The 13,916-nt window shown below is 38.2% G+C and overlaps 1 protein-coding gene across 2 annotated transcripts in view; it reads right to left on the reverse strand.

Annotated features, from left to right (window-relative positions):
* gpc6a (glypican 6a) overlaps window positions 1-13,916 on the reverse strand; it is a 179,905-nt gene that overhangs the window by 44,816 nt on the left and 121,173 nt on the right. Inside the window, exons 5-7 of one of the 2 annotated variants that reach the window (XM_030414719.1) lie at window positions 12,749-12,879; window positions 9,738-9,881; window positions 6,402-6,431 (exon numbers count right to left, since the gene is read on the reverse strand). In XM_030414719.1, coding sequence (XP_030270579.1) covers window positions 6,402-6,431; window positions 9,738-9,881; window positions 12,749-12,879 — 305 coding nt within the window. The remainder of the gene's footprint in view (window positions 1-6,401; window positions 6,432-9,737; window positions 9,882-12,748; window positions 12,880-13,916) is intronic. The other variant, XM_030414720.1, reaches the window with a different exon arrangement.

Here is a 13,916-nt window from a genome sequence, read left to right on the forward strand (position 1 = left end):
TCTTTCCATGGATTCAAATTCACAGCGTGTTCTCTTAAATCTCCATAAAACCCCTTTCGTCCTCTCACTATACTGTGGCCACACTAACAAAAGCAAACTAAATACTTTAACTTAAAGTGAAGATATGTGATGCCTTTCAACACTGAACATAACTGTGATTGATTGAAGAACTAAAACACAGATCATTAATTTAACAGTTTTTATTTCTTGAGAAAAACAGTTGGTGCCAGATCGTTTCCTGGCCCTGGCACTGTGCTGAAGAGTCTAATGGAGCGTGAAGAGAGGCCTGGCCACTGCTAATGACTGATTTACTTTCCTTCCAACTGAATCCCCATTTCAGCAGTGTTCAACAACAAACAACCCATTAGAGAGGCTCAAAATATTTAGAAACCAGTCAAATAAATCAATAATGGAATCCCCTAAGGAAATCCATCACATTTTTTCTTTGTGTAATGGATAAATTGACAGTAATGTCCTGTCAGCAGTGTTAGTTTAAGCTGACGAAGAACAATGTCGTTTCAGTCAGAAATGTGTCATCAGACATCTGCTTATCACTTGCAAATGACTGTGGAATATATATGTTGTTGCACACTCAGGTATGGACTTCTTCTCAACAATCTCAGAATATAAATAAGTGAATGTGGAACACTTAGTTGGGTTAGGCTCCAGTATCATTTTATATGTTTTCATTTTCATTCTCTGATGAACAGAAGGAAGAGTTTGGTTACTTCCAGTCAAGTAACATTTCATCTTCTGGACAGAGCATCTTATTTTGATGGTTAATATGTATAAGGAAGTAAATGTTTTCATCATTTGCATTTAATTTTTTAAGTGTTTTTTTAAATGATTATTTTTGAGTAGAACAAGGGTAAGAGTCAACAGCCACACTAACAAACCTTCAAGGGTGTACTAACGAATGTCATGATGCTGGAATTGCACACTTTTATAGAATACTTGATATTGAAATTCTATATCTTATTTGATAAAATGACAAATGATTGACAAAACATTGTCACAACTGCCTTCTTCGTCAAACAAAACCGCACAGAGCTACTAACTTTATCCACCACCATCTGGTCACCATCTCCACAAACAATTTTGGAGATGAATCAACATGTTTCTTTACTAAAGAATTATTGTTAAAGTACTTTTACCTCCAAACTTTTCTAAAGTACATTTATTAACCGAAAACTTGATGTTTAAATGTCATGATAGATAGCGACAGGTATGATGAAGACAGAAGGGAATCAATAACAATACTAATTCATATAAGAGAGTCTGCCAGGAAAGACATCATTGAAAATATGCAACTGTTTAGTTATTAATTAAGAGTACCAGGAATAACAGAGAGACTTTAGTTTGTTTGCCATTACAACCCAAAGAAGAAGTCAACATGTTGTGTTGTCAGTTCAGTGTGTAACGCTTTGTCTTTTGTCAACACTAACTTTGGCAAAGAAGCACTTTGGGCTAATATTGCCAAAATCAGCTAACAAGCTGTAAGGCATCTTCGCCTACCATGTTAGCATGGGAATGTTTGTTAGAACTTAAGCCAAAGTTTTGCAGGTATCTGGCTGATGACTGCTCAAGATTAAGAGAAAAGTGGATCATCCAGGCGTCTAGACATCTCATTAAAACCACAAATGTCAGCTTAGTGGTGATAGTCATGTGATGGGATCAATAAAGACATTTGGCTTTGTAAAATGTCTGAACAAAGTTTCATGGCGTAACCAAGGTGGTGCACTAACAGATTGGCAATGCAATGCAGCTGGTATGGCTAAAAATTGAATATAATCAGACACCATACTGTAAATGCCACAGCCCGTTTCTGGTTCAGTAATTTTATATTAACAGATTTAGCAGAGGGTGTGTAGCTGACATTAATTATGCCATCTGTTGGCTGCCAGCTATTTTATTTTGATTATTTAAACAAGTCAGTAGGCAAGAAAACAATCACCTACATGAAAAAAATGGTCAGTTTCCCTTGAATTAGAGGGAGAAGGTCATTCAGTCTCAGTGATGAATCAGCGTCACACAAAGATAGATTTCATTGTAAACACTGTATGGTCATACCATTAATATACATTATACAGCATCACAAATAAAATTAGGATTCAGTTGTATGGGAGAATAGGTAAGTAGAGTCACTTAGATTAAGAATCACTGACAGAGCAAGTTAACGATAAAGGAATAGCACTTAAGAAACGAGAAAAGGTTGTTTTCTATGCGCCGCAAAAGCTTTAAAGTTTAAACCAGTGCCACCATCTGATTTACAGTAAGTTTTGTCAACATTAAACAAACAAACATCTCACATAAATCAGCTACTAGACTATATCAAAACAGAGCACTTTCATCTTTATAACATTCAGCAGTGAGCCGGAGAAGGAAGAGGGTTAGACAGCGTCGAAGCACTTGTATTTATTTCAGTTCTCATCTGAGATGCAGATGAGAGACTGCGATGTTAGAAGCATAAACATTAATCACCCAGAAACAGAACAAGACTGAAATGTTACACAAAGGTTTTTTTAAAAGAACAAAATACTCTTGACTAAATATATGAGGAGTAATGATGACTGACAGTTTTACGGCCATTCATGAACCTCAGTGGAAATCATTCTTTAATTGTTACGAGACCCTTTCGCTCCTCGCTGCTATCCCTGAAGCCATTTGATGTTGTCAATCAAACTAGATCATCTCAGACAAATCCTGCCGCTGAGCTGCAACTTTTGACCTTTCCTTCACTCACAAAGCGTATGTGGAGGCTGGTCTCCGTCACTAATCATGTAATTTGCTGCTCCTTTGGCCAATAAGGCACTAATTACATGCAGATTGTGGGTATGAATTGAGCAAAGGACACAGGTTTGAAGGACAAACATCCTTTAAGGAGGACAAACCTGTGTCCAAGGTTTGTAGACTGCAGAATCAGATAAATATTACTGTTATCACCATGTGTATGCAGTACTGCTGTAGTAGGAGCATGCTGCTATACCAAGTTGTACATGTGTAGTTGTGTATGTAACAAATAAAAGCCATCAATATTGCACACAATTTATACACCGGGAGCTGGGTTTTCTCAATAAAGTTTTGGAATGACTGAAAAATAAACTCTCCCCACGTGCGTTCTTTCATGGGCAGTAATGTTAATAGCTCTTCTTTTTCAGTCATATCTGTAAACACCATCCCATATGCACAACTGGGCTGTATCGCAGTCTGCAATGTCTCTCCGAAGCTGCTTTGTCAAATCCTCGGCCATTACTTCACAGCGCTGTGTAACTGTACTTCTTGATAGCTGAAGAGCTTTGATTGAGGATAATATTTCTGGTTTGTTTTTAAAATCCTGAAACAAGGAGTCAGCTGCTTCAACGAAGGCCTCTTTTATCATCTCTACCTCTTGGAAGGACTTCTTATGCTTAATGATAGAGTGACTCACCAGTAATGATGCTTCACCGGCGGCCTTTGCTTGTGAATTCCACTGTGTGAAAAACGACTGTTGTCCGATTAACTGTGATTTTAGTTCCCTCACCTTTCTCTTTCAGTTCGAAAATGCCTCTCAACATTGCCGTTCTACGGAATAGTGATGGTAGTTTGACAAATCAGACAAACGCACTTCGATAAAAGCCCCCAAAAAGCCCTCCCTCCATTCTGAATGGAGTAGTATGTTTTATGTTTTTTACTTGGTTCAGCTGCCACACTAATTTTTTAATAACCCTTCTTTTGTTGATATCAATTGAAGCCACTAACAAGGTCACTTAGCTCGCTTTGTGTTTTGCAGTAGCTAGCGCGTTTGCGCATGCATGGTGAACCGTGACGCGTGACCTGTACAAGAAGAGATCTCAGACTGGCCGTCCTGTACCTCTGTCAGATTCGACTTGGCCTTTCGGAGATTTTTTCATTCATTTTTTCATTTTCCTGCCACTTAATTTAAAAAAAAAAAAAAAATTGGAATGTCATGCGATTGTGTCTCTCCTTGCACTACCATTGCGATCTACTGGTCGATCGCAATCAACGTATTGGGCACCGCTGTTCTAATAGGATTTCCACTGTGTTTAAACAATCATGTTTCTATGCTGAACCCTGTTCAATTAACAGAATATAAGGTATTTAGAACAGGAAAGAATCCTGCTATCCCCGCAGTCAAACAGTATCTCCAGCTCACACAAGCTTGCTGTGAAGAATTTTCACTGGCACTGATAAAGAGTATACTGCATTTCCAGATACAGGGCTTGAAGCAGGAAAAAATCCTGTGCCTGAAAATGTTTTATGCACTGGGGAGTATGCCCCCCCCTGTGTTGAAGAATATCATTGTTTTTATTGCTTTTACTGTAAACTCACTTAGTTTAAACTAACAATTATTCCCTCAATATTTGAGTAATCACTGGATATTAAAATATCAGCAGATTGAAAAAAATGCCTGGGTGTCTGGGCTCCGGGGGAAGAAAATTCTGAACCCATTTGCAATCTAAATGAATTAATCTGGTGCACTTTGAGAGTATCAATCACGTATCACGTCAAGAAGTTGGAATAACAATTTCAAAGTTTTTAATAATGAAATATGAGCATCATTCTTGCAAACATTCTTGCATTGACATTTTGGCAAATTCGCCCATTGCCATAATGGCAATGGACGAATTTGCCAAAATGTTTAACTATCCTTTTAACATGAGATCAGATCAGCTCCCGATAGTTCCAAACTAGGCTGCCGCTGACATGTTCTTCTATGGGACGGACAGTAGTGAGCTTGCTTTTGAACGGTAAAATATTAAAAATAAACCGTACAAAGGTAGATTTACAACTGTTACTGAATTACTGTATGTACATCAATATCAGCTCTCCAACAAAAGGAAATTTTTTTGCTTCAAGGTTTTATTTGTCACTCCAAATTGAAGATTAGCCTGCCCTACAGTAAAAATGGCATACATAAAATAAAAAGAGTAAAGCAATGGGCCTATATTAAGCGGCAATATATATTTAAGCATCAAAGATGTTCAATTAAACCCACATTATAGTTTGAAACAACGTTCAAAACACACACAGCCAGTTCGTGGCAATCGACACGATAGCAGTAAAGCTGCTAAAAGCTGTGTTAATTTTGGCTTTAGCGCTGTTAACACGTTACAGTTTTAATATTTTTTCATGCGAGAAAGTCACAGTTTAATCCAGTGCAGAGTCTGTGGGAGCTGCGACCGGGGACCAGGGCAACGGCTGTCACAGCGGCAGCAGCGCCGGTCTACTGATCTGATCGCCCAGGGCCAACCTCCGTCGTCATCCAGGGGGAGAAAACGAGCCAGGTAACTTATCCGCACGCTTTTAGAGGTTTACTGCTGGCTGGTTAAATTCTTTTTAGGAGATTAATGTTGGTCTCATTGATGAAATCTAACAACTGTGGCAGTTGCATTAGTTTGTCTGACTGAAAAGTGTGCAGGGCTGCCTCTGGGCTAATGTTACATCAGTCGCTCTGGCTACGTTGTCCAAGGTGCCTGAAGACTTAAGGCCCGCCCTACTCTGCTCTGATTGGCTTGAACTCCTTGGTTACCTTGAGTACCATTGGTAGTTGGGACTATCACTTTAAACGACTGGTTACAGTTTTTTTTTTTTTAATCATGTTGCGGTGGCAACATGATTAAAAAAACAACAACAAAAAAAACACTTCAAAAAAATATTGCTACGCCGGACTTCCAACACCGTGCTGGAGGGCTTCAAGCCCTGCAGATATATTCAGGACCATTAAAAATGATTCAAAACATGATTACAATGATCACAAACAACAACTTGCCAACAAAATATTTCCGATATTCCTTTTGGATGATGATCAGTTATATTCAAAGAATCTAAGACATTCATGCACAACATCAAGAAAAAAACAAGAGAGCATGCTCTTCAGGCTCAACCCAAGGCCAAAGTTTATCACAACATGCACTTGGTAAAAGGCAAAGAAACACTGTGGCACTAACCCTAACCCGTCATTGTCATAACAGAGTCAACATTCTATCATTTGTTATTCACAATTAAGTCTCTAATTAATGTGTGCTTCAAGTCTTTGAATGATTACAGAAACCTGAAGGAAACCCAAAGGGAAAATACTAAATTCAGCCAGGAGTTGATTCAAACTCCCAACCTTCTTTATGTTAGGCAATAACAGCTCGAACCGCTGAACCGTCCGTTTAAATTATTCTCGACAAAAAAGAAGAGAGACTGTTTTAAATATCGACCTCAGGAGCCCAGTTCAGTTTCAGATGAGAAAAACTAAATCCAAATAATCCCACCAAAGTAAATAAACAGACATGTCACAAACAAGCAATCAATAAGAACTTTGAATAATGTAGGGAAGTGGAGCTATATGGGCAGGTTGATTAAAACACCACAAGACAGATGACTTGGTGAAAGAGGAGGAATGAAAGGCTTACACTGTGTTGCATTGTCCTCCACACAACCCTCTGGGAGCAGTAGAGAAATGAAGAAGAAAGGGATTTAATTGGACATTGGAGAAATAGAGAGACAGAGAGAGAGAGAGAGGGAGAGAGAGAGAAAGAACAGAAGCAAATAATGTCTTTTTGTTAGTGAAGCAAAACGTTAAATGATAAATGGTGCTGCTGTAATATTCCATCCACCAGCCTCATCTCACTGTGAGATTCAGTACCTCAAACCACTTTACTCACAATGAATTTTACACTTTGACATCAGTTTCAAATCTGCTGCCATCAAATGTGATCAATGCAAAGATGGGAACCTGCATACAACAGCAGCGTGACACAGAAACTTAGTCTGAAGTGGTCTGATAACAGCTATTATTTCATTTAAACTCAGCTTGGCTAAATATACATAGTCACTTGAGGCTTCGGTGTCCAGCACGGACTTATTTCAAGTGAGTTGGAAGTCTTACCCTGAGCAACCCAACTCACTTTTCTGAGGGTAATTTTTCTTTTACAAGAGGTTGGCCTGAGAGCATGTACAAATGAATTATTAAAGATAAGGAAACTTGTGGAATTTCTCTAAATGTGCTGCTGCCTTTTGGTATATTTTCCCTTCACATCTTTGGATGTGTATTTCATGAGGCAGTGAGCAGGGTTTGGTCAGATTTTTCCAACTTTTTCACACAACCATTGTAATACACTTAAAGGGGTAATTCCAGTTTTTTAACCTGAGTCTTGAATTTACATCTTTCGGTGTGTGATTCAGTGTCTGGCAGATCGCCTCAGCAATGAGCCATAACACAGCTGAAATGACTGCAATGTAATCGTTTGGGGCAACACAGACTGACATAGTTACTGTTTTTGCCACTGACCAGCTGAGATTGTTATTCTTGTTTATGACATTACAGAAACGATTCATGTGGAGAAAGACCTTTTTGTTAAATAATAAGATCCTTTTAAATATTAGTCTTGCTCAAGGAAAAGTCTTGCTCTGAAAACTCACAAAGAGGTGTTACCTTTCTAAAGCCATGGCCAACTGCTTAAGTAATTTTCGACAAAATTCTGTAGGAATAGTTTCTATGATATCATCAGACACTATCATCTGACAGCATGTCAGTTGCAAAAACAAGCACTTTAAGTAGATGTAACTTTGACAGCTGCATATGCCCCAAGGGATTTCATTGCAGCCACTGCAGCCATGTTGTGCCTGCCAGAATTATTTAAACACCAAAAAAAAAAACCCAAACAAACAAAAAAACATTACATTAAATAGCCTAGGTTAAAAGAATTCTTGAATTTGCCCTTAATAAGTTCAACAATTGTAGCTACACACAGGAGTGCTGACCGCTAATGAAGATAAAAAAAGAACACTCACACAGTTTTTAATCCCTCTCTCCTGTCAATCAATTTATACAGCAGACGGTTGTCACCATTTATTTAAAAATAAAAATAATGTATTTAGAAAGTAGATTTCCCAGTTTGACAGAGGATTACAGAACCGTTTGTTAAATTGATTGGCCAAAGAACACATTGGCCTAACATGCCATAGTGGTTTTTATGGCTTTCAGTGGACTAACACTTGTTAAAGGGAAAAATCTATGATTTAGTTTTTGTTTCATTATTAGGATGCAACTCTTGACTCTTTCTTTAACTACCAGTCCTTCTTTTGACAGCCACATGACAATAATGCAGCCTGATGTGGAAATATGGATCAATGTACTATATGTACTGTATATACACACACACATATATATATATATATATATGTATATACACATATATACAATGTGATATCAATCACAGCAATAACAGCAAAAAGGGGAAATGATGCAGAGATTTAGGCTACTTGTAGATCAGAGCTGTGGGTGTCATTTAATAACTTGTGAACTTGAGGGCCTCTGTGTAACTATACACTGGAGCCCGACACAGACAGCACATCCTACACATTGTGTGTCAGCACCATGAGGAAGTGCGATGGATCATTTTATAGTCTTAATTATTGTCTCAGGCTTGTCATCATCTTGAAGTTTGGTGGGTGAATTTCTAAATCTGTTTTAGCCTCTTCAGGATTTATTGTAAGAGCAGTAGAAACTCTTTGGTGAAACTTTTTGGTGATTCCTTGAGCCAAAGTATATGGTAAACAACACGTCCAAGGAGTCTATGTCTGCTTTCTGCAACCCCTGGCACCGAGTGTGCAAGAAACTGAATTATTTTATACTCTAAGAGCAGCGAGGTGGAAGACAGAATACGCCAGGGTCTGTATGGATCACATGAATATGGTTTTACAATGATTTTTCCTGGAAACTTTGACGGTCTCTACTTTTTACTGGCCTTTGAGCCCTGGTAAAGTATGGTCTTAAGCTCAGTACGCCTCCACCAATAATATTTTAGAAATTCTCAGTACTTGTCTGTGCAGTTCTGAAAATAAGTCGAGCTGTTAAAATGCAGAGTGAGAAAGCAAGAGTTCAACTTCCTTTTTCTCTGTCTCGATCTATTCTCACTCTACTCTCACTCTGCTGCTTTAGCTTTATCTAGGCTTCAAAGTAAAAGCCCAATAACTAGAAGTTTCGTCGTATTTTCAGTTTGGTTAGTTAGTTTGTCAACAGGATTACAAAAATTCATTTCCGGAGCAGGCCTGAAGCAAAGGGCAGATGATTGCAAGATAGCGTCTAATACTAAATTCTCTAATATTTAAATCAAGTAAATTCAGTGCAATAGTGACAAAGTGATCAGAGTTTAACTGCCACTTCTTAATGGTCTTTCATTACACAGGAATTATCTTCAATTGGGTTTTTGCATTATCACTTGTTGTCTGTTCTGTTGACCTTATTGCCTTTTGTGTTGTTTGTGAAGCCCTTTGGTCAACTCATGTTTTGTTCAGTGTGCTCTAGAAAGACATTTGACTTGACTTGACTCAAACTACACACATATTTTGACAGAATTTTTATAGTTCTGAAAATATGACCAGACTTGCGGCTGGGCTTTCAGATTCGCATATCAGAGGAAAATGGACTGTTGGCCTTGGCGGAGGTCTGTGCTCTCAGGGTGACCTAGGAATATATTTGTTTCTCATACAAATTATTTGACCTAAGATTTTTTTCTCTCTACTGTTTTCTCTTTAGGGACCTTAGAAACATATTCAAATACCTACTTTATATAATTCTGATCACATTCTCATTATTCCGTGTTCCATTTAATATTAATAATGACAAACAAAATTTGCCTCCATACATTGATTCATGTTATTTTCCCTTTAACATTCATTCATTTATTTATATATTTTCCAGTCGCAGTTTACAGTACAGCACCTCCATCTTGCCTCGTACATACCAGTCTTTCCAGGCTTGTTCCAGCGGCTGTGGTCGGCCTCTCTTCAGGGGCGTAGGGTCTGAAACGTGTGCTGAACACATCTGAAATGCCACGTGCTGACCTTCCTATTCCTGACGGCTTTGGCTGGCCACACCCTTGAAAAACCTAAAATCAACAGAGGGAGATACAGTTACCACAGAGAGGGGAGAAAGCACAAGGGGGGACTGAAAGAGGATACAGACCAGCCGGTGTCTAAAATATGTTTAGCATTCACAGTATCTTGGGGAAATTGCCCGGTTTTGCAACATTAACACAATATCTAATTATTATGAGATGTGAGCTTCTCATCGCCATGCCAAACAGTTAGATAACAAGTTATCAGCAGTCCAAAGCTGCATGAACTCTGCACTGAGTCAGGACTGCATGTTAGTCTGTTCCTTTGTAGAATACACATCCATTTTGATCACAAAAAAGTTGTAGGTTTACAAACACCACTGACAAGCCTGTGTCAATTTGCTCGCAGCAGCAATTCAGGTTTGTGATTTGAGATAGAAAACCATTTACGGCCAGCCTGGAACCAATGCTGTCCGAGCCTCCATTTACAGTGTCATATCGGTGGCAAAAAACATATCAACACTTGATATGTTGTTACTCACAGGCAATTGGAAGCCATTGTTACAATCGGACACAGAGCCTTCAAAATGGAACAAAAAGTTCATACGTAAGACCAGGATATCTCGATCAAACCTTTTTGGCAGTGACTTAAACATGAACTAAAAGTCAAAAAAACATAACACAAGAGTGTAAACTGAGCTACTTTTATGAAAAGGTGGGTTTATAAAAGTGGTTTAAAGGACAATACCAAGTGATCCTATGGAGATATTTGTTTCTAGTGAGGCAAATATAATTTCTTCTTATGTCTAATACACCTATGTCATTGTCTGACCGACAATTACAACCATTAAAACTGTAGCTCAGAATAAAATACAGATTTAATGTATTTATGTATTTAATGTAGTATGTATGACATATTTAGTAGAAGTGATACACAGAAACTATTTCTTACACAAAAAAACCTGGCAATTTAATTCAACTTTCCTGAAAATAAAAAAAAAATAAAGTTTTGTTGCTTACGAAAAAATAGGAGTGCAGAACTATCATCAATCAAACCTTCCATGAATCAATGTATACTCCAGGTTCATTGAGAGAATGGATTGTTTTCAGATGGCTTGGTCTTTACAGGCTCTCAGGGCCCAGACAACACACATCGGAACAGCACAGCTCATTAGCATTCCTCTGTGGCCTGTCTGCTGGCCCCTGGCTCAGTATGTGATGGAGCACTCTAATGTGCCACATGGCTGTCAAGACAAGAGGCTGTCTTTCCTCTAATATTTATCAATTCTTCACCATGATTACAATTCTACTATCCTGTACATCTCACAGGCTAAATGATTTTCAACAGGCCCATGCAGTGGGATTGAAGGTCCAATGTGATGAGGCCTGACATATTCTGCAAAGCATGGTGATTGTGGAAGGACATCATATAGGTAAAATGTGAATGTGGGGAGAGATTGTAATCTCAGAGCAATCTGTCAGCCAAGAAAAAGCGTGTGAAGCGTCAAGTGCATAGACAATTGGTAAAGTTGAAAAATTTCCCAACCGTTGACATGGAAAAAAAGGTGACATCTCATTCACACTGACCTGTGTGACTCTGGCATGGAGCTAGAATACAACAAAGGATCAGAATACAAAGTTGAACTGATAAACCTGCCTTCTGACAGAGAGACAGTGAAAAACAATCCTGTGGGTGATGATATCCAGAATGTGCTGCTTCAAATCTTAAAATTGAGACCGATCGCAGGTCGACTTCTAAAGGGGCCACAGTATAATATATAAATAAGCTCTGTCTTATGTGGGTTAAACTGTTTCTTTAAAAAATAAAAATAAAAAAATCAATGTAATATATAACTAAATGGTTTGCCAATTGTATTTTGGAGAGAAATGAGAAGCCAAGAGTCCCTGCCCTGCATCTCAGGTATGGTTCAGTTAAGACTCCTTAAAACTTTGATTTACAGTTGGAAGAAGTATTCAGAACTTTCACTGAGGCAACAGTAGCAATACTGCACGACAAAAAAGTAAAAGTACTCAAAGTGCCACAACAATGTTCAGAGCTCTGCTCTTACATATGATGCGTTTGGATATATGTTACTGCTGCTGCGTTATTTCATATATTGTATTCTACTACTGTAGATTAGAGTAGGGAGCTGTAAATTTTAATTCTTACCTATGTGTGTAAATTTTTGTCTTTCACTGTCATCACTTTAATTGTCTGTAACCAGGGTAAACAGGCATGATGTTGCCATGGTAGGACTGTGACAGCGGAACACAAACTCAGTGCTTCAGCTTACATTAACTGCATCAGGCGCAAGACTGTGTTTATATTTAATCATACACAGTGATTTTCACCCACGTCATGACATTCAGATGGATAAAAAATTGCAATGATAAGAACAAAGCATTTCCTTTTCTTGGGACATGCAATCTTTTTTATGTTATCTGCTGTTTTACACTAAAGAAAATAATACAAACTTATTTATGCCCCATAACCAGACTTGAAGTAGCTTATAAATTTCTCCAATTGCACCATTAAAACACAATATTGCATTCAACATATTCTTTTGTTGGCACAAGCACTTCCTACCTCTTGCTGCTAGTTATAAAGCTCATGCTGGTTTACTGAGGTCACCTAAGAGAAGCAATTTTAAAGTAATTTGTCCCATTAGCATTACACCTATTGACTATATTAGTCTATTGGTTTGCTCATGTATCCAGAGATCTGCTGGTTCAATGATGTGATGTGAAGTTTGTAAACAGAAGTAAGAGGTCATTACATACGGCGATCTCTGCGGCTTGAATATAGATTGCTCTCACCTTCAAGATTGGTTTCACAATTTAAAATCTGCAGATTGCACACCCCCTTTTTTATGTATGCCATGAACAATGGTAAACAAATATAATTCAGAGTACAGTACCTTGGCTGACACTTGCATGCTGTTGTCCTGCATGGTCATGATGGCCTCAGAGATCTTGATGTCAACTGGGTCTATGACTGCTTCAATGTTGAAGGGTCCCTCCAGTCTGTCTGCCACCAGTAACATAGCATCTGTCATAACATAGAAGGCACATGTCAGCTCAGAGATATTAAACACAGACACACGCACACAGAGAAATGTTACTGCTTATGTTTATGCACGTACATCATTTTTGAGGGGTTAACAATACACAATGTGAAACCCTCAGGGTGCTCGGCTCTATCATGGGTCTGTGACGTGGAGCCAACGGAGAGCACAAAGAACAGCGCCTTCTCCAAATGTACTGCAAGCCAACAATTACAAACACAAAAGGAACCTGCCATCACCTTCATCTTAACACACACAGCCAAAAAGTGATGGGATGTTCGAAAGCAGATGTGCAACATCGCGTTGGAATTACATTTTCAATGTGTGGCAGTAACACATATGCGATTTGCATACATGCTAATCATGCCAGTTAGGCATAGTAGACTTCTGATTTATTAATCTATGTGTTCGCATTTCTAAATCAATTGATTAATTAATGTATGAATTCATGTCTATGCATCATGCTAGTGATTACTTTTTAATCACATCCCAGACACGTAGTGCTTGAACTTAATTTGTTCTGTCAAACATAAAATTCCTTGAATACTTCGCTTTACCATTAAGCACTGCCTAAAAAACATCTGATGGCAAGTGATTTAATCAGCTATTCCTAATTTATTTTCCAAAACCCATCTCATCCCATATCTAATAATGTCTTCAGGAAAAAAAATAAAAATTGCTCTCTGTGCTAAATAAACAGGTAGAAAAGACAAAGAAGAAAACACAGCAATCATGACCTTATTACTGTGGAAGAGTCTTGGCATGAATCAATACCTAAAACAGATTACCCACCAAACTGCCACTTCTCATTTTCATTAAAACAATGTGGTTTTAATATGTTCATACAGACGGATGGTGTTACTGATAATGTTAGACTGGGGGAGATGTCAGCGGTGAAAGGAATGTGTTTGAAAGTTTCATTAGGCTCTATCTTGTCTCTCTAAAAAGTAATTAAAAGTCTACCAATTCTTTTTTGAGGGGTTAGCAATGGTTAAGTGGTGAGGGCACAGAATAGCGATAT

Source organism: Sparus aurata, chromosome 4, assembly GCF_900880675.1.
Source record: "Sparus aurata chromosome 4, fSpaAur1.1, whole genome shotgun sequence".
Taxonomy (NCBI): Eukaryota; Metazoa; Chordata; class Actinopteri; order Spariformes; family Sparidae; genus Sparus; species Sparus aurata.